The 20819-nt window shown below is 48.1% G+C and overlaps 2 protein-coding genes across 2 annotated transcripts; one reads left to right on the top strand and one right to left on the bottom strand.

Moving 5' to 3' along the window:
* Positions 1-14068: 14068 nt before the first annotated feature.
* Positions 14069-16801, bottom strand: LOC147575004 (uncharacterized). Its single transcript, XM_086683948.1, has 4 exons — positions 16735-16801; positions 16017-16340; positions 14872-15069; positions 14069-14499 (listed from the first exon to the last, which is right to left on the bottom strand). Exons 1-4 carry the CDS (start codon positions 16799-16801, stop codon positions 14069-14071), a joined length of 1020 nt encoding a protein of 339 aa, XP_086540074.1.
* Positions 16802-16909: 108 nt separating this feature from the next.
* LOC147575003 (uncharacterized) lies at positions 16910-19054 on the top strand. The gene is made up of 3 exons (XM_086683947.1): positions 16910-17105; positions 18053-18250; positions 18624-19054. The coding sequence occupies exons 1-3, from the start codon at positions 16910-16912 to the stop codon at positions 19052-19054; spliced, it is 825 nt and encodes a 274-aa protein (XP_086540073.1).
* The last annotated feature ends 1765 nt before the right edge of the window (positions 19055-20819 follow it).

Genomic DNA, 20819 nt, shown 5'->3' with positions numbered 1-20819 from the left:
TCTACATCTATTGAGAGGATCATATGGTTCTTGTCCTTTCTTTCTTTCTTCTTTTTTTAGATGTTTTGTTTATTTTTGAGACAGAGAGAGACAGAGTACGAGTGGGGAAGGGGCAGAGAGAGAGGGAGTCACAGAATCCGAAGCAGGCTCCAGGCTTTGAGCTGTCAGTACAGAGCCCGACATGGGGCTTGAACTCATGAACTATGAGATCATGACCTGAGCCAAAGTCAGACACTTACCCAATTGAGCCAACCAGGTGCCCCAGGTTCTTGTCCTTTATTTTATTGATGTGATGAATCACAGTGATTGTTTTTTGGATATTGAACCAGCCCTGCATCCCAGGTATAAATCCCACTTGGTCGTGGTGAATAATTTTTTTTAACATATTGTTGGATCCGGTTGGCTAATATCTTGTTGAGGATTTTTGCATCCATGTTCATCAGGGAAATTGGTCTATAGTTCTCCTTTTTAGTGGGGTCTTTGTCTGGCTTTGGAATCAAAGCAATGCTGGCTTCATAAAAAGAGTTTGGAAGTTTTCCTTCCATTTCTATTTTTTGGAACAGCTTCAAGAAAATAGGTGTTAACTCTTCCTTAAATGTTTGGTAGAATTCCCCTGGGAAGTCATTTGACCCTGGACTCTTGATTTTTGGGAGATTTTTGATTACTAATTTGATTTCTTTACTTGTTATGGGTCTGTTCAAATTTTCTATTTGTTCCTGTTTCAGTTTTGGTAGGGTATATGTTTCTAGGAATTTGTCCATTTCTTCCAGATTGCCCATTTTATTGGTGTATAATTGCTCATAATATTCTCTTATTATTGTTTTTATTTCTGCTGTGTTGATTGTGATCTCTCCTCTTTTATTCTTGATTTTATTTATTTGGGTCCTTTACTTTTTCTTTTTGATCAAACTGGCTAGCAGTTTATCAGTTTTGTTAATTCGTTCAAAGAACCAGCTTCTGGTTTCATTGATCTGTTCTACTGTTTTCTTGGTTTACATAGCATTAATTTCTGCTCTAATCTTGATTATTTCCTGTCTTCTGCTGGTTTTGGGTTTTATTTGCTGTTCTTTTTCCAGTTCTTTAAGGTGTGAGTTAGGTTGTGTATCTGAGACCTTTCTTCCTTCTTTAGGAAGGCCTGGATTGCTATATACTTTCCTCTTATGACTGCCTTTGCTGCGTCCCAGAGGTTTTGGGTTGTGGTGTTATCATTTTCATTGGCTTTCATGTACTTTTTAATGTCCTCCTTAACTTCTTGCTTAGCCCATTCATTCTTTAGTAGGATATTCTTCAGTCTCCAAGTATTTGTTACCTTTCCAAATTTTTTCTTGTGGTTGATTTCGAGTTTCATAGTGTTGTGGTCTGAAAATATGAACGGTATGACCTTGATCTTTTTGTACTTGTTGAGGGCTGATTTGTGTCCCAGTATGTGGTCTATTCTGGAAAACATTCCATGTGCACTGGAGAAGAATGTATATTCCGCTGCTTTAGGATGAAATGTTCTGAATGTATCTGTTACGTCCATCTGGTCCAGTGTGTCATTCAAAGCCATTGTTTCCTTGTTGATTTTCTGAGTAGATGATCTGTCCATTGCTGTAAGTGAGGTGTTGAACTCTCCTACTATTATGGTATTATTACCAATGAGTTTATGTTTGTGATTAATTGATATGTATTTGGGTGCTCTCACATTTGGAGCATAAATGTTACAATTGTTAGGGGGGTAGACCCCTTAATTATGTTATCTTTTTTTTTAAATATATGAAATTTATTGTCAAATTGGTTTCCATACAACACCCAGTGCTCATCCCAAAAGGTGCCCTCCTCAATACCCATCACCCACCCTCCCCATCCTCCCACCCCCCATCAGCCCTCAGTTTATTCTCAGTTTTTAAGAGTCTCTTATGCTTTGGCTGTCTCCCACACTAACCTCTTTTTTTTTTCACTTCCCCTCCCCCATGGGTTCCTGTTAAGTTTCTCAGGATCCACATAAGAGTGAACACATACGGTATCTGTCTTTCTCTGTATGGCTTATTTCACTTAGCATAACACTCTCCAGTTCCATCCACGTTGCTACAAAGGTCATATTTCATTCTTTCTCATTGCCACGTAGTACTCCATTGTGTATATAAACCAGAATTTCTTTATCCGTTCATCAGTTGATGGACATTTAGGCTCTTTCCATAATTTGGCTATTGTTGAAAGTGCTGCTATAAACATTGGGCTACAAGTGCCCCTATGAATCAGTACTCCTGTATCCCTTGGGTAAATTCCTAGCAGTGCTACTGCTGGGTCATAGGGTAGGTCTATTTTTAATTTTCTGAGGAACCTCCACACTGTTTTCCAGAGTGGCTGCACCAGTTTGCATTCCCACCAACAGTGCAAGAGGGTTCCCGTTTCTCCACATCCTCTCCACCATCTATAGTCTCCTGATTTGTTCATTTTGGCCACTCTGACTGGCGTGAGGTGATATCTGAGTGTGGTTTTGATTTGTATTTCCCTGATGAGGAGCGACGTTGAGCATCTTTTCATGTGCCTGTTGGCCATCCGGATGTCTTCTTTAGAGAAGTGTCTATTCATGTTTTCTGCCCATTTCTTCACTGGATTGTTTGTTTTTCAGGTGTGGAGTTTGATGAGCTCTTTATAGATTTTGGATACTAGCCCTTTGTCTGATATGTCATTTGCAAATATCTTTTCCCATTCTGTTGGTTGCCTTTAGTTTTGTTGATTGTTTCCTTTGCTGTGCAGAAGCTTTTTATCTTCATGAGGTCCCAATAGTTCATTTTTGTTTTTAATTCCCTTGCCTTTGGGGATGTGTCACGTAAGAAATTGCTACGGCTGAGGTCAGAGAGGTCTTTTCCTGTTTTCTCCTCTAGGGTTTTGATGGTTTCCTGTCTCACATTCAGGTCCTTTATCCATTTTGAGTTTATTTTTGTGAATGGTGTGAGAAAGTGGTCTAGTTTCAACCTTCTGCATGTTGCTGTCCCGTTCTCCCAGCACCATTTGTTAAAGAGACTTTTTTCCATTGGATATTCTTTCTTGCTTTGTCAAAGATTAGTTGGCTCTACTTTTGTGGGTCTAGTTCTGGGGTTTCTATTCTATTCCATTGGTCTATGTGTCTGTTTTTGTGTCAATACCATGCTGTCTTGATGATTACAGCTTTGTAGTAGAGGCTAAAGTCTGGGATTGTGATGCCTCCTGCTTTGGTCTTCTTCTTCAAAATTACTTTGGCTATTCGGGGCCTTTTGTGGTTCCATACAAATTTTAGGATTGCTTGTTCTAGCTTTGAGAAGAATGCTGGTGCAATTTTAACTGGGATTGCATTGAATGTGCAGATAGCTTTGGGTAGTATTGACATTTTTTTTAACATTTATTTATTTTTGAGACAGAGAGAGAGAGAGAGCATGAACAGGGGAGGGTCAGAGAAAGAGGGAGACACAGAATCTGAAACAGGCTTCAGGCTCCGAGCTGTCAGCACAGAGCCCGATGCGGGGCTCGAACCCATGGACCACGAGATCATGACCTGAGCCGAAGTTGGACGCTCAACTGACTGAGCCACCTAGGCGTCCCTTGACATTTTGACAATATTTATTCTTCCCACCCATGAGCATGGAATGTTTTTCCATTTCTTTATATCTTCTTTATATCTTTATATATATCTTCTTCAATTTCCTTCATAAGCTTTCTATAGTTTTCAGCATACAGATCTTTTACATCTTTGGTTAGATTTACTCCTAGGTATTTTATGATTCTTGGTGCAATTGTGAATGGAATCAGTTTCTTTATTTGTCTTTCTGTTGCTTCATTATTAGTGTATAAGAATGCAACTGATTTCTGTACATTGATTTTGTCTCCTGCAACTTTGCTGAATTCATGTATCAGTTCTAGCAGACTTTTGGTGGAGTCTATTGGGTTTTGCATGTATAAGATCATGTCGTCTGCAAAAAGTGAAAGCTTGACTTCATCTTTGCCAATTTTGATGCCTTTGATTTCCTTTTGTTGTCTGATTGCTGATGCTAGCACTTCCAACACTGTTAAACAACAGGGGTGAGAGTGGACATCCCCGTCGTGTTCCTGATCTTAGGGAAAAAGCTCTCAGTTTTTCCCCGTTGAGGATGATGTTAGCTGTGGGCTTTTCATAAATGGCTTTTATGATCTTTAAGTATGTTCCTTCTATCCTGACTTTCTCAAGGGTTTTTATTAAGAAAGGATGCTGAATTTTGTCAATTGCTTTTTCTGCATCGATTGACAGGATCATATGGTTCTTATCTTTTTTTTTATCAATGTGATGTATCACGTTGAATGATTTGCAAATGTTGAACCAGCCCTGCATCCCAGGAATGAATCCCATTTGATCATGGTGAATAGTTCTTTTTATATGCTGTTGAATTCGATTTGCTAGTATCTTATTGAGAATTTTTGCATCCATATTCATCAGGGATATTGGCCTGTAGTTCTCTTTTTTTACTGGGTCTCTGTCTGGTTTAGGAATCAAAGTAATACTGGCTTCATAGAATGAGTCTGGAAGTTTTCCTTCCCTTTCTATTTCTTGGAATAGCTTGAGAAGGATAGGTATTATCTCTGCTTTAAACGTCTGGTAGAACTCCCCTGGGAAGCCATCTGGTCCTGGACTCTTATTTGTTGGGAGATTTTTGATAACCGATTCAATTTCTTCACTGGTTATGGGTCTGTTCAAGCTTTCTATTTCCTCCTGATTGAGTTTTGGAAGTGTGTGGGTGTTTAGGAATTTGTCCATTTCTTCCAGGTTGTCCAGTTTGTTGGCATATAGTTTTTCATAGTATTCCTTGATAATTGCTTGTGTTTCTGAGGGATTGGTTGTAATAATTCCATTTTCATTCATGATTTTATCTATTTGAGTTATCTCCCTTTTTTTTTTGAGAAGGCTGGCTAGAGGTTTGTCAATTTTGTTTATTTTTTCAAAAAAACCAACTCTTGGTTTCATTGATCTGCTCTACAATTTTTTAAAATTCTATATTGTTTATTTCTGCTCTGATCTTTATTATTTCTCTTCTTCTGCTGGGTTTAGGGTGTCTTTGCTGTTCTGCTTCTATTTCCTTTAGGTGTTCTGTTAGATTTTGTATTTGGGATTTTTCTTGTTTCCTGAGATAGGCCTGGATTGCAATGTATTTTCCTCTCAGGACTGCCTTTGCTGCATCCCAAAGCATTTGGATTGTTGTATTTTCATTTTCATTTGTTCCCATACATTTTTTAATTTCTTCTCTAATTGCCTGGTTGACCCATTCATTCTTTAGTAGGGTGTTCTTTAACCTCCATGCTTTTGGAGGTTTTCCAGACTTTTTCCTGTGGTTGATTTCAAGCTTCATAGCATTGTGGTCTGAAAGTATGCATGGTATGATCTCAATTCTTGTATACTTATGAAGGGCTGTTTTGTGACTCAGTATGTGATCTATCTTGGAGAAAGTTCCATGTGCACTCAAGAAGAAAGTATATTCTGTTGCTTTGGGATGCAGAGTTCTAAATATATCTGTCAAGTCCATCTGATCAAATGTATCATTCAGGGCCTTTGTTTCTTTATTGACCATGTGTCTAGATGGTCTATCTATTGTTGTAAGTGGGGTGTTAAAGTCCCCTGCAATTACCACATTCTTATCAATAAGGTTGCTTATGTTTGTGAGTAATTGTTTTATATTTTTGGGGGCTTCCGTATTCGGTGCATAGACATTTATAATTGTTAGTTCTTCCTGATGCATAGACCCTGTAATTATTATATAATGCCCTTCTTCATCTTTTGCCAGCCTTTAATTTAAAGTCTAGTTTGTCTGATACAAGTATGGCTACTCCAGCTCTCTTTTGACTTCTAGTAGCATGATAAATAGTTCTCCATCCCCTCACTTTCAATCTGAAGGTGTCCTCAGGTCTAAAATGAGTCTCTTGCAGACAGCAAATAGATGGGTCTTGTTTTTTTTATCCATTCTGATACCCTATGTCTTTTGGTTGGCGCATTTAGTCCATTTACGTTCAGTGTTATTATAGAAAGATATGAGTTTAGAGTCATTTTGATGTCTGTAGGTTTCATGCTTGTAGCACTGTCTCTGGTACTTTGTCTCACAGGATCCCCCTTAGCATCTCTTGTAGGGCTGGTTTAGTGGTGATGAATTCCTTCAGTTTTTGTTTGTTTGGGAAGACCTTTATTTTTTATTTTATCTCCTTCTTTAAAAATTTTTTTTTCAACGTTTATTTATTTTTGGGACAGAGAGAGACAGAGCATGAACGGGGGAGGGGCAGAGAGAGAGGGAGACACAGAATTGGAAACAGGCTCCAGGCTCTGAGCCATCAGCCCAGAGCCTGACGCGGGGCTCGAACTCACGGACCGCAAGATCGTGACCTGGCTGAAGTCGGAGGCTCAACCGACTGCGCCACCCAGGCGCCCCTATTTTATCTCCTTCTATTCTAAATGACAGATTTGCTGGATAAAGGATTCTTGGCTGCATATTTTTTCTGTTCATCACATTGAAGATTTCCTGCCATTCCTTTCTGGCCTGCCAAGTTTCAGTAGAGAGATCGGTCACGAGTCTTATAGGTCTCCCTTTATATGTTAGAGCACATTTATCCCTAGCTGCTTTCAGAATTTTCTCTTTATCCTTGTATTTTGCCAGTTTCACTATGATATGTCATGCAGAAGATTGATTCAAGTAACGTCTGAAGGGAGTTCTCTGTGCCTCTTGGATTTCAATGCCTTTTTCCTTCCCCAGATCAGGGAAGTTCTCAGCTATTATTTCTTCAAGTACACCTTCAGCACCTTTCCTTCTCTCTTGCTCCTCTGGAATACCAATTATGCGTAGATTATTTCTCTTTAGTGCATCACTTAGTTCTCTAATTTTCCCCTCATACTCCTAGATTTTTTTATCTCTCTTTTTCTCAGCTTCTTCTTTTTTCCATAATTTTATCTTCTAGTTCACCTATTCTCTCCTCTGCCTCTTCAATCTCAGCTGTGTTCACCTCCATTTTATTTTGCAGCTCATTAATAGCATTTTTAGCTCCTCCTGGCTGTTCCTTAGTCCCTTGATCTCTGTAGCAATAGATTCTCTGCTGTCCTCTATACTTTTTTCAAGCCCAGCGATTAATCTTATGACTATTATTCTAAATTCACTTTCTGTTATATTGTTTAAATCGTTTTTGATCAGATCGTTAGCTGTCTCTATTTCCTGGAGATTCTTTTGAGGGAATTCTTCCGTTTTGTCATTTTGGATAGTCCCTGGAGTGGTGCGGAACTGTGGGGCACTTCCCCTGTGCTGTCTTGAATAACTTGCATTGGTGGGCGGGACCGCAGTCAGACCCTATGTCTGCCCCCAGCCCACCGCTGGAGCCACAGTCAGACTGGTGTGTACTTTCTCTTCCCCTCTCCTAGGGGCGGGATTCACTGTGGGGTGGGGTGGCGTGGCCGTCTGGGCTACTTGCACATTGCCAGGCTTGTGGTGTTGGGGATCTGGCATATTAGCTGGGGTGGATCAGCAAGGTGCACAGGGCAGGAGGGGTAGGTTCAGCTCGCTTATCCTTGGGTGATCTGCTTTGGGAGGGGCCCTGCGGCACTGGGAGGGAGTCAGACCCACCACTGGAGGGATGGATCCGCAGAAGCACAGCGTTGGGTGTTTGTGTGGTGCAAGCAAGTTCCCTGGCAGGAACTGGTTCCCTTTGGGATTTTGGCTGGGGGATGGGCGAGGGAGATGGCACTGGCGAGCACCTTTGTTCCCCACCAAGCTGAGCTCTGTCATCCGGGGCTCAACAACTCTCCTTCCTGTTGTCCTCCAGGCTTCCTGCTCTCCGAGCAGAGCTGTTAACTTATAACCTTCGAGATGTTAAGTCCCACTTGCTGTCCGAACACACTCTGTCCTGCCCCTCCGCTTTTGCAAGCCAGACTCGGGGGCTCTGCTTTGCCAGCGGGCTGCCCCTCCGCCCCGGCTCCCTCCTGCTATTCCATGTAGCATGCACCGCCTCTCCGCCCTTCCTACCCTCTTCCGTGGGCCTCTCTTGTCTGCACTTGGCTCCAGAGAATCTGTTCTGCTAGTCTTCTGGCGGTTTTCTGGGTTATTTAGGCAGGTGTGGGTGGAATCTAAGTAATCCACAGGACGCGGTGAGCCCAGTGTCCTCCTACGCCGCCATCTTCCTCCCTGCTATCCCCAATCAGATTCTGAAATAAGTTAGCTTAAAAGAAATCAAAATTATGAATAAAATTATTTGCAATTTGAATGTTTAATTTTTCTTCCACTAAATTTTTCTCATTGCCAAACACTTAAGATTCACCCAACTTAAAAAATGAAGGAGGCGTTTTTCACATACTAGTTTCCAAACGTCTTTTGTTTGGATGCCAGCATAGAGCCTGATGTGGGAGTCGAACCCACAAAACTGTGAGATCATGACCTGAGCAGAAACCAAGAGTCCGATGCTTAATCGAATTAGCCACCCAGGCACTCCTGCTGTAGCTTTTATTCCTGTGACTTATTCATTCTATAACTGGACACCTGTGTCTCCCATCCCCTCATTCATTTTGCCTATCCACCCATCTGGTAACCATCAGTTTGTTCCCTGTATTTATAGATCTGATTCTACTTTTTGTTTGTTTGTTTATTCCTTTTTTTTTTTTTTTTTGGATTCTACATATGAGTGAAATCCTATGGCTTTTGTCTTTGTCTGACTTATTTCACTTAGCATAACGGGTCCATCCATGTCTCACAAATGGCAAGATCTCATTCTTTGTAAGGCTGTGTAATATTCCATTATAGACATATTTATATATGCCACATCTTCCTTATGCATCCATCTATCAATGGACTGAATCTCAGAAGAGCGAATCAGTCACTGGCCAGGGCAGACATTCACCCCAGCAGGGAGAAGGCAGAGCTACACATGTGGGACCCAAGCAGATCTCCTTCTAACTTTCCTAGCAAAGTTCAAAAGAACTCTTTCCGGGCAGGACTTTTGCATATTTTTGCCACAAGGACAATCTGTCTTCAGCTATACAGGTACAGAGGAAAATTATAAGTTACTTAGTCTCTCTGTACCTCATGTTGCTCATATGTGGATAATAATAGTACATGGTCATAAGTTTTAGCGGCATTAAAATCACGTGACTTGGTACAGTGTCTAATGTATAATTTTTCAACTCAGTAATGATGAGCTGTTATGACATATGAGTATATGTAGAAATATATGAAGAGAGAATACACAATAGCAGACACATAAATGGCTAGTAAACATTTCGGCCTATTAAGAATCCAAATGGGTAGACTGGGTGGCTCAGTCGGTTAAGTGTCCGATTCTTGATCTCAGCTCAGGTCTCGATCTCAGGTTTGTGAATTCAAGCCCCATGTTGGGCTCTATGCTGGGAGTGAAGCCCACTTAAAAAAAACCTAAATGAATGTAAGTTAAAATAACCCATCTTTTTTAAAGGTCAATAAAGCAAAGACCCAAAAAGAATCCTTAGAGTGTCAGAGAAGGGCAAGATGAATTCTCGTCCCTATCTGTCAAAACCTCCTAAATGTCACCAAAATAGCCAATATAATAGGAAACAATAGAAATATTCTTTTTGACTCCCAGCTCTTCTTCCACTTGCTTGCTGGGCGCTAGCAGGTGCAGGAGGAAAGATCCCAGCACCAGGCTGTGCAGATTGTTCTATGTGAGAATGAGTTTCTTGCGGTCCAGGAGTGTGAGCTGTGGCTTATTTCCAGCCCAAGATTTCAGAACCATAAGCATGTCCTTGGGAGGAAGGGACTTGCACTGTGGGCTTATGTTTCACACTGCAGGGGAAGAGGTAGGTTTCTAATATCTAGGAAATTCTCAATACCTGGGCTTTGATTTTTACACTTACACTTGGGTAGGATGATTATGCAAGACACTTTTTAGTATTTGTCTTTAGGCAGCTCTTGTCCTGCAAATTTCCAAATCATCTGCATAAAGAGCTTCCTTTCTCTCTCAGTCTTGTTACCCATGTAACGGGCCTCAGGTCCCTTTAGAAACTATGGAGAATACCCAGGAAATAAGACCATGGAAAGGACATTGGCCAACTAGGAGCAGAATAACTCTGCCCAGATATAGCCTGCCTCAATTGGATGGAATAAAATAAATCATAACAAAACTGAAGGGCACATGAGTGAGTATAGGACGTATACCAACCATCTGAGCATCACCTCACAGCCAGGTACAGAAATTGGGTCTGCATCTTTTGTCTGTGTCTGCTGTTTATTTTCCATGGAAAATAACACTTTTACTTGTATTCCATAAAAGAAGGTATTTTTTTTTTCTGTTCTCTTTCTTCTTTTGTACCAGGCATGGTCAAATTTTTCAAGTTGGTCCATAAGGTACAAAAACATGTAACAAGGGACACCTGAGTGGCTCAGTCAATTAAGCGTCCCACTCTTGGTTTGGGCTCAGGTCATGATCTCACAGTTTGTGAGCTCGAGCCCTGTGTCTGCCCCTGTGCTGACAGCATGGAGACTGCTTTGGATTCTCTCTCTCTCCCTCTCTCTGCCCCTCCCCCACTTGGGTTTTTTCTCTCTCTCTCTCTTTCACTTTCAAAAATAAATAACCATTAAAAACCCCACATGACAGGAGTGTGACAGACCTAAGCTAGGATACAGCATTGAAAACAGTGATATTTATTTGAGGCACATCAGGGACACAATTGTTGTTTCTCATTGAGGCCATGTACTGTAGATGGGATCACTGGATGGGTCACGTCCAAAGCAGTGTGATGAGCAGAAGAGGTGGAGGGGAAGAGACTTCTTTGGTTGTTACCACCCCTGCTTCTCCATCAAAACAGCCTCCAGCAACATCCACAGGGCCTGTAGGTCATGTTGCAGCTGCCTGTGAATGATGAAAGCAGACAAGCCACTTAGAATCTGTCCTTAAAATTGGACTCACACCAAGGCACCTGGGTGGCTCAGTCGATTAAGCATCTGATTTTGGCTCAGGTCATGATCTCACAGTTCATAGGTTGGAGTCCTGTTGTCAGGCTCTGTGCTGACAGCTCAGAGCCTGGAGCCTGCTTCAGATTCTGTGTCTCCCTCTCTCTCTGCCCCTCCCCCACTCCCACTCTCTCTCAAAAATAAATAAACATTAAGAAAAAAAAAGTATTGGACTCACACCGGGGTGCCTGGGTGGCTCAGTTGGGTAAGCATCTGATTTTGACTCAGGTCATGATCTCACAGTTCATGAGTTCGAGCCCCACGTTGGCTCTATGCTGACAGCTCAGAACCTGGAGCCTGCTTCAGATTCTGTATCTCCCTCTCTCTCTGCCCCTCCCCAGCTCGTTCTCTCTCTCTCTCTCTCTCTCTCTCTCTTTTTCTCAAAAACGAATCAACATTTTAAAACATCTTTAAAAAAGAAAGAATTGTACTCATACCAACCCAGATCTCATATTAAGGAGCTATGTCACATTAATGAGAATGTTTTGTGGTTGCTAAGGCTCCCAGAGTTCTTAACATGTTCTGAGGCTTTATGAAACCATTACTTGGCTCTGTCAGGTATCACAATACTTTTGTAATAATTACCTTGCCACCCATATTGATAGAGATTGTCACATCTTCTTAGAAAATATGTTACAAGAGTGAGAGATGATTCAAACTCCTCAAATGTATGGAAGGCCTCCATGGCCCATCATCACAGGGTGATCATTGTGATGGTTTGGGTCCCTTTGATTGGAAATTAAATCCTTAAGAGTGATCATAGTGGAGGCATCTGGGTGGCTCAGTTGGTTAAGCTGACAGCTCAGAGCCTGGAACCTACTTTGGACACTGTGTCTCCCTCTCTCTGCCCCTCCCCTTCATGTGCTCTGTCTCTCTCCCTTCTCTCAAAAATAAATAAACATTAAAAAAAATTGTGAGGGGCGCCTGGGTGGCTCAGTCAGTTAAGCATCCAACTTCAGCTCCTGTCATGATCTCACAGCTCATGGGTTCGATCCTTGCACCAGGCTCTGTGCTGACAGAGACATTCTGTGTCTCCATTCTCTCTGCCCCTCACACTCATGCTCTGTCTCTCTCTGTTTCTCAAAAGTAAATAAGCATTAAAAAAATTAACAAAAAATAGTGATCATGGTGATTGGTCCAGAGGAGGGTAGGCTTCCTGAAGTTCGAAAATCCAATATGGCCACTCAAAAAGATGCATATGGGGCAATCAGATTCTTTATAATTTGCTATCATCTAGGTGAGCTGTACTGACCTATTGTATATACACTTTAGGCACCTGAGTTTCTAACTCTGTTCCTTAAATAAACAGGCCTAATTTTGGCTCTACTATCCAGAATTTCTTATGATAGTCTCTAGGAAATGTCCTACAAACTGATCTCCTATTAAGGTTTTCCCAGAAAAGGAAAGAGACCTGTGTGATCCTGTGTATCAATGCCTCCTCATGCATTCAATAATCCAAAAAACAGTAAGTATTCATTGGACATCTATTGTACACCAGACACTATGATAGGCATGTGGATACAATGATGAGAAACAATGTAAACACAGCTCCTATCTGCAGGGAGCTGAGGATCCAGGGGAGCAGAGCACTATTATTCCAATGAGCACACACTGAAAAGGCGATATCAAAACTAGAGAAGTGCTTTTGGAAATACACAGGGTGCCAGGAGAGCTTGTAACCTAGTCTCGGCATATTCGGAAACTTTCTCTGAAGAGAGGACATTGAAATTGATATCTGAAAGGTGACCAAGAGTGGCCTGAGATCACATTTCAGAGGGAAGGAATTGCATGTGCCAAGGCCAGGGCCACCTCCTAGCCCTCACCGTCACAAAGAAGACCGTGGAACCTTCCCGACCTGCTCTGACAGCCCTCCTGGGTCTTCACGGACCTCTGTTCCTCCAGCCTTTCCACGGTCCTCCCCCAGCCCCTTTCTCTGCAAGGCACAGAGAAAACACCTTCCCTTGCAGAAAACACCTTCATATTTTCTGGGGAAAGGGCCTCGCCTCCCCAACTTCTCATTCCCCGGGCTCTTGCCACGGTAGCCCGCCCCACGTCGTCCACGAACATCACTCTCTTTTATTCAGAGGAAGAGATGAGGGAAGAGTCAAGAAGGAGTGGGGTGCCATGGGGGCAGGAAACTTTATGAATACGCAGGCGGATGCAGAGTGGGACAGGTGAGGCTCTATGTGTCCCAAGGAATTCCTCAAGAGGAGGGACTCAAGGTCAGGGCGTTGACGTTGGGGGTGTAAGGACTGCCAAGTGGCAAGCTAGCGATGTCCCATGTCTCGGTTGGAGTGCTCCTTCTACGGGTTTGTAGTACATCTGTGAGCATCTCAGTGACGTGTGCGGGACACAGACTGTGCGTTCCAGGGTTACAAATAAAATCTCTTTAGTGTTGATAACAATGAAGTGCCGAAGTAGGAAAACCAAAGATGAATAAAAGATTCAGGAGACTAACAGAATACACTGTCACAGTGGCAGAGGTTTGAAGTAGTAATAACTTTATTGGAACACATGTAAACATAGGGATCCATAAGGAAGGAGACATGTGACTTCCATTCCAGCTTGAGAAACCCTGCAAGGTCCCTCACACATCCAGGCTGCTCATTGGTCTCACAAGATCTGTTGGAGATACCTTCTTGGTGTTCGTCCTGAAGAAACCCAATCTCCAGTAACCCCACCCCCCCAAACAAAACAAGTGTGTTTTTTTGGAGGGGCGGTCACAACAGGTACACACACACGCGCATACATGAGGCGTTGTATTTTTGAAATAAAACAGGAAAACACCTAGCGATGAGAAGGCACCAATCCCGTCCCTCACTCCAGCGATCTGAGCCACCAGAGGAAAAGAAGGGTTTTGCTCCGAAGGCTCCCGTTCGCGGGCCGTCTTCTGGAAACCTGGCCGCGCCCCTGAGCTGGCACCGGGTGGGAGCCGAGCCGTGGTCCCACCTAAACCCGATTCGCGGACCGGCGCGTCTGGGCCAGGCTGGGCCCGAGCTCGTCGCGGCGGTGCGCGCCGTGTGGCCGGCCGCGGACGCCTGCCCCCGAAGTGGGGCGCGCCGATCCGACCGGCTGGGACAGAGGGGACCCCTGATCGCCACCTCCCCCCACGCCCCCCCAGATCGGGCCCCCTACGGCCGGGCGCCGCGGGCGCCGAGGGCGGCGGGCGGCTGCCCGGCGGGCCCGGGCTGCTGGGCGAGCAGGGCGTGGAGCAGGGAGGCCGCCCAGTGCAGGGTCGCGCCCGCGTGCGCCAGCTGCCAGGAGAGCCAGGCGCGCTGCGACGCCGAGGGCTGCGTGCGGCGGGTGGGCACAGGCAGGAAGGCGCCCCCTGGAGCCCGCAGCTCGTCCAGGCCCACCGCCAGCGCGCCCAGCCGGTCAAAGAGCCTGCCGGTGACCACCTCCAGGGGCTCGCGCGCCTCCGGCCACAGGTGGCAGCGGCGGCGCTTTGGGGAGGCGGGCCGGGCCTCGCGGCCGTCCTGGCAGCGTCCGCGGTGCGTGGTCCTCACGGGCGATCTGCGCCGGGTCCTCCGGTCCTTGTGGCGCCACGGAGAGTGGGCGGCACCTGCGCGGGAGAGCAAAGGAGAGCGGTTTCGGTGAGCGCCCAGGCCCGTGGGGATCCCTTGCCAGGGTCTCCGCCGCCCCTTCGGGTCTGGACTACCCCGCCCCCACTGGCCACCCCACCCACTGTGCCCCAGCACCCCTGACTCTGGCGGCCCCTTCCAGGACCTGGTGGGAACCGGTGCCAAGGCTTGCACGCCTTCCCCCCCCCCCCGCCCGCCCCCCCCCCCCCCCCCCCAGCCCTGGAGCTCTAGATCTAGGAGCATCTCGCCCTGGCGGTGTCTGTCTCCTCCCCCGGGGGTACCCCGCTTGCCACTCAGCCCCCACCCAACTCACTACGTCGTCAGCTCTGCAGAGGGCCAGCCCAGAAACCTACCTCTTGTGCCATGACCTCTTGGTCCTTCTGCAGGGCAGTCAGACCGGTGGTCTCTTCCCCGTTGGGCCGGAGATGGTCCTCCCCTTCCCTTCTCCCGGCAGCGTCCATTTTCTCTGGAGCGATCGTCAAGGCAGCCATCGGGGCTTCTCCCTCGCTTGTGCGCGGAGCCCTTGGTCTCCTGGCTCTGCCTGGTGATCGCTGTGAGTGGAGAGGAGACGAATGAGTGGTCTGTGGCCTAGCTCTGGACTCTGGGGTTCAATGGATTAGAGGAGGTTCCAAGTCCGACCCTGGTCGCTGTTTGCCTCACCCCCACCGGCCGGTCTCCTCCAGCTGCCCACAGCCAGCTCTCCAGGGCCCAGCCTTCTCTGTCACTGTCTAGGTGCCCCAGCCGCCTGGTACGCATACTCCAGCAAATGGTCCCTCAGGTTGGCAGAGCCCATGACCACAAGGAATCTGACCCTGGGCTTGGGTTTCTCTCGCCACTTTCAGCAGTGTAACCATCAAAGGTAAAATCTTCCTGGGTGTGAAAACCAATGAGGGGAAAGCTCATTTAAGATCCAGTTGGGGGGGTGGGGGTGGGGCTGGGAGGCTCGGTGGGTTAAGGGTCCCACTTCAGCTGGGCTCAGACCCTGGTCTCAGGCTCCTTGGGTTCAAGGCCCGTGTCAGGCTCTGTGCTGGCAGCTCGGAACCCGGATCCTACTTTGGATTCTGTGTCTCCCTCTCTCTCTGCCCCTCTCCCTCCCCGCTCGCAAAAATTTTTTTTTTCTGTAAGTAAATAAAATCCAGTCGGGAGGCCAGAAGGGGTTGTTCTCACACCACAGCACTGTCGCCAAGTACAGAATCACCAAATACAAACCCCAAGAGGAAGGAAGAGAAGAGACATGCATCGCTTCTCCTGCAGGACTGGATTAGCCCGGCAACTCAGCCGATGAAAAGCTAGTGTGCCATAGCTTTCGTGTTCAGAGTTGCAATACCCTGAGATTCCCCGATAAACCCATTTTTTGCTGGCACAAAAGGTGACTTTTACCTGTAAGGTCAACAGGGGCCTGCTGCTTTGCCCATCGCCGCCCAATCTCTTGTGCCTCCCAAACCCTCACAGCCATCAGGCCAAAGCCACCCTCCCACAAGAGAAGCTGGAACCCTACCTCCTGTGCTCTTCCAGTCCTCTCTGGCCTCCACGATTCCATTCTTTCTCTGTCTTTCATAGGAACGTGGATCTTCTCCTCTCTCTTCGAAGGATGGGCTTGCCTGGGAGTAACTCCCTTTGTAATTTCTGCGGGAGCAGCCCTGTCTCCTCGGGTGCTCCTGGCCAGGCCTCCCTCCACTCACAGCCGATTCCATTTCATCCAAGTCTCCTACCTGAGCCACACGTCTGGACGCCCAAAGACTGCAGGAGGCAATGGCCAGGCGGGCACAGGGCACGGTTTTATATGAAGGCCCCAGGGGCCCATGGCCCCTCCTCCGAGGGCCTGCTGGGAGCAGGACCGGACCACACCCAAGGCAGGGGAAGCTATGGGTTGGATTAGGTCCTCTACGGGTGATTCAAAATGGAAGAATTGTACTCTCCACTAAATAAATAATATATATGTGAAATATAACCAAGTATATATTATAAACTTAATTACATATATATTTGTTATATTTTGTGTACCTAAGTCTAACATAGTTTTATAACACTGATTTCATGTAGAACTATTAAATATGAAAACCCCAACTCAAAACAAACAACAAAATGTTGTACTTTCTTTGAAATCAACATGCAGCACAGAACCAACTGGTTTTGCCAACGTCTGCAAGAAGAATGCTCAGAAGCTACCAGCTGAAGAGTTTAGGGACTGAGACCCATAGAAGACCTAATCCAACCCATAGCTTCCCCTGCCTTGGGTGTGGTCCGGTCCTGCTCCCAGCAGGCCCTCGGAGGAGGGGCCATGGGCCCCTGGGGCCTTCATATAAAACCGTGCCCTGTGCCCGCCTGGCCATTGCCTCCTGCAGTCTTTGGGCGTCCAGACGTGTGGCTCAGGTAGGAGACTTGGATGAAATGGAATCGGCTGTGAGTGGAGGGAGGCCTGGCCAGGAGCACCCGAGGAGACAGGGCTGCTCCCGCAGAAATTACAAAGGGAGTTACTCCCAGGCAAGCCCATCCTTCGAAGAGAGAGGAGAAGATCCACGTTCCTATGAAAGACAGAGAAAGAATGGAATCGTGGAGGCCAGAGAGGACTGGAAGAGCACAGGAGGTAGGGTTCCAGCTTCTCTTGTGGGAGGGTGGCTTTGGCCTGATGGCTGTGAGGGTTTGGGAGGCACAAGAGATTGGGCGGCGATGGGCAAAGCAGCAGGCCCCTGTTGACCTTACAGGTAAAAGTCACCTTTTGTGCCAGCAAAAAATGGGTTTATCGGGGAATCTCAGGGTATTGCAACTCTGAACACGAAAGCTATGGCACACTAGCTTTTCATCGGCTGAGTTGCCGGGCTAATCCAGTCCTGCAGGAGAAGCGATGCATGTCTCTTCTCTTCCTTCCTCTTGGGGTTTGTATTTGGTGATTCTGTACTTGGCGACAGTGCTGTGGTGTGAGAACAACCCCTTCTGGCCTCCCGACTGGATTTTATTTACTTACAGAAAAAAAAAATTTTTGCGAGCGGGGAGGGAGAGGGGCAGAGAGAGAGGGAGACACAGAATCCAAAGTAGGATCCGGGTTCCGAGCTGCCAGCACAGAGCCTGACACGGGCCTTGAACCCAAGGAGCCTGAGACCAGGGTCTGAGCCCAGCTGAAGTGGGACCCTTAACCCACCGAGCCTCCCAGCCCCACCCCCACCCCCCCAACTGGATCTTAAATGAGCTTTCCCCTCATTGGTTTTCACACCCAGGAAGATTTTACCTTTGATGGTTACACTGCTGAAAGTGGCGAGAGAAACCCAAGCCCAGGGTCAGATTCCTTGTGGTCATGGGCTCTGCCAACCTGAGGGACCATTTGCTGGAGTATGCGTACCAGGCGGCTGGGGCACCTAGACAGTGACAGAGAAGGCTGGGCCCTGGAGAGCTGGCTGTGGGCAGCTGGAGGAGACCGGCCGGTGGGGGTGAGGCAAACAGCGACCAGGGTCGGACTTGGAACCTCCTCTAATCCATTGAACCCCAGAGTCCAGAGCTAGGCCACAGACCACTCATTCGTCTCCTCTCCACTCACAGCGATCACCAGGCAGAGCCAGGAGACCAAGGGCTCCGCGCACAAGCGAGGGAGAAGCCCCGATGGCTGCCTTGACGATCGCTCCAGAGAAAATGGACGCTGCCGGGAGAAGGGAAGGGGAGGACCATCTCCGGCCCAACGGGGAAGAGACCACCGGTCTGACTGCCCTGCAGAAGGACCAAGAGGTCATGGCACAAGAGGTAGGTTTCTGGGCTGGCCCTCTGCAGAGCTGACGACGTAGTGAGTTGGGTGGGGGCTGAGTGGCAAGCGGGGTACCCCCGGGGGAGGAGACAGACACCGCCAGGGCGAGATGCTCCTAGATCTAGAGCTCCAGGGCTGGGGGGGGGGGGGGGGGGGCGGGCGGGGGGGGGGGGGAAGGCGTGCAAGCCTTGGCACCGGTTCCCACCAGGTCCTGGAAGGGGCCGCCAGAGTCAGGGGTGCTGGGGCACAGTGGGTGGGGTGGCCAGTGGGGGCGGGGTAGTCCAGACCCGAAGGGGCGGCGGAGACCCTGGCAAGGGATCCCCACGGGCCTGGGCGCTCACCGAAACCGCTCTCCTTTGCTCTCCCGCGCAGGTGCCGCCCACTCTCCGTGGCGCCACAAGGACCGGAGGACCCGGCGCAGATCGCCCGTGAGGACCACGCACCGCGGACGCTGCCAGGACGGCCGCGAGGCCCGGCCCGCCTCCCCAAAGCGCCGCCGCTGCCACCTGTGGCCGGAGGCGCGCGAGCCCCTGGAGGTGGTCACCGGCAGGCTCTTTGACCGGCTGGGCGCGCTGGCGGTGGGCCTGGACGAGCTGCGGGCTCCAGGGGGCGCCTTCCTGCCTGTGCCCACCCGCCGCACGCAGCCCTCGGCGTCGCAGCGCGCCTGGCTCTCCTGGCAGCTGGCGCACGCGGGCGCGACCCTGCACTGGGCGGCCTCCCTGCTCCACGCCCTGCTCGCCCAGCAGCCCGGGCCCGCCGGGCAGCCGCCCGCCGCCCTCGGCGCCCGCGGCGCCCGGCCGTAGGGGGCCCGATCTGGGGGGGCGTGGGGGGAGGTGGCGATCAGGGGTCCCCTCTGTCCCAGCCGGTCGGATCGGCGCGCCCCACTTCGGGGGCAGGCGTCCGCGGCCGGCCACACGGCGCGCACCGCCGCGACGAGCTCGGGCCCAGCCTGGCCCAGACGCGCCGGTCCGCGAATCGGGTTTAGGTGGGACCACGGCTCGGCTCCCACCCGGTGCCAGCTCAGGGGCGCGGCCAGGTTTCCAGAAGACGGCCCGCGAACGGGAGCCTTCGGAGCAAAACCCTTCTTTTCCTCTGGTGGCTCAGATCGCTGGAGTGAGGGACGGGATTGGTGCCTTCTCATCGCTAGGTGTTTTCCTGTTTTATTTCAAAAATACAACGCCTCATGTATGCGCGTGTGTGTGTACCTGTTGTGACCGCCCCTCCAAAAAAACACACTTGTTTTGTTTGGGGGGGTGGGGTTACTGGAGATTGGGTTTCTTCAGGACGAACACCAAGAAGGTATCTCCAACAGATCTTGTGAGACCAATGAGCAGCCTGGATGTGTGAGGGACCTTGCAGGGTTTCTCAAGCTGGAATGGAAGTCACATGTCTCCTTCCTTATGGATCCCTATGTTTACATGTGTTCCAATAAAGTTATTACTACTTCAAACCTCTGCCACTGTGACAGTGTATTCTGTTAGTCTCCTGAATCTTTTATTCATCTTTGGTTTTCCTACTTCGGCGCTTCATTGTTATCAACACTAAAGAGATTTTATTTGTAACCCTGGAACGCACAGTCTGTGTCCCGCACACGTCACTGAGATGCTCACAGATGTACTACAAACCCGTAGAAGGAGCACTCCAACCGAGACATGGGACATCGCTAGCTTGCCACTTGGCAGTCCTTACACCCCCAACGTCAACGCCCTGACCTTGAGTCCCTCCTCTTGAGGAATTCCTTGGGACACATAGAGCCTCACCTGTCCCACTCTGCATCCGCCTGCGTATTCATAAAGTTTCCTGCCCCCATGGCACCCCACTCCTTCTTGACTCTTCCCTCATCTCTTCCTCTGAATAAAAGAGAGTGATGTTCGTGGACGACGTGGGGCGGGCTACCGTGGCAAGAGCCCGGGGAATGAGAAGTTGGGGAGGCGAGGCCCTTTCCCCAGAAAATATGAAGGTGTTTTCTGCAAGGGAAGGTGTTTTCTCTGTGCCTTGCAGAGAAAGGGGCTGGGGGAGGACCGTGGAAAGGCTGGAGGAACATAGGTCCGTGAAGACCCAGGAGGGCTGTCAGAGCAGGTCGGGAAGGTTCCACGGTCTTCTTTGTGACGGTGAGGGCTAGGAGGTGGCCCTGGCCTTGGCACATGCAATTCCTTCCCTCTGAAATGTGATCTCAGGCCACTCTTGGTCACCTTTCAGATATCAATTTCAATGTCCTCTCTTCAGAGAAAGTTTCCGAATATGCCGAGACTAGGTTACAAGCTCTCCTGGCACCCTGTGTATTTCCAAAAGCACTTCTCTAGTTTTGATATCGCCTTTTCAGTGTGTGCTCATTGGAATAATAGTGCTCTGCTCCCCTGGATCCTCAGCTCCCTGCAGATAGGAGCTGTGTTTACATTGTTTCTCATCATTGTATCCACATGCCTATCATAGTGTCTGGTGTACAACAGATGTCCAATGAATACTTATTGCTTTTTGGATTATTGAATGCATGAGGAGGCATTGATACACAGGATCACACAGGTCTCTTTCCTTTTCTGGGAAAACCTTAATAGGAGATCAGTTTGT

This window comes from Puma concolor, chromosome D4, assembly GCF_028749965.1.
Source record: "Puma concolor isolate L17-30 chromosome D4, mPumCon1.1.hap2, whole genome shotgun sequence".
In the NCBI taxonomy this organism is placed as follows: Eukaryota; Metazoa; Chordata; class Mammalia; order Carnivora; family Felidae; genus Puma; species Puma concolor.
The sequence above is the reverse complement of the archived record's forward strand: the minus strand, read 5'-3'. Positions and strand labels throughout refer to the sequence as shown.

Bases quoted from the DNA above. Each gene is read 5' to 3' on its own strand.
- LOC147575004 (XM_086683948.1), bottom strand. From the start codon at position 16,801: ATGGCCCCTCCTCCGAGGGCCTGCTGGGAGCAGGACCGGACCACACCC. The intron at 16,341-16,734 runs GTTGGATTAGGT...TGCTCCCAGCAG, and splicing joins CAAGGCAGGGGAAGCTATGG to GCCCTCGGAGGAGGGGCCAT. The intron at 15,070-16,016 runs GTAGGGTTCCAG...CTCCACTCACAG, and splicing joins GGACTGGAAGAGCACAGGAG to CGATCACCAGGCAGAGCCAG.
- LOC147575003 (XM_086683947.1), top strand. From the start codon at position 16,910: ATGGAATCGGCTGTGAGTGGAGGGAGGCCTGGCCAGGAGCACCCGAGG. The intron at 17,106-18,052 runs GTAGGGTTCCAG...CTCCACTCACAG, and splicing joins GGACTGGAAGAGCACAGGAG to CGATCACCAGGCAGAGCCAG. The intron at 18,251-18,623 runs GTAGGTTTCTGG...TCTCCCGCGCAG, and splicing joins AAGAGGTCATGGCACAAGAG to GTGCCGCCCACTCTCCGTGG.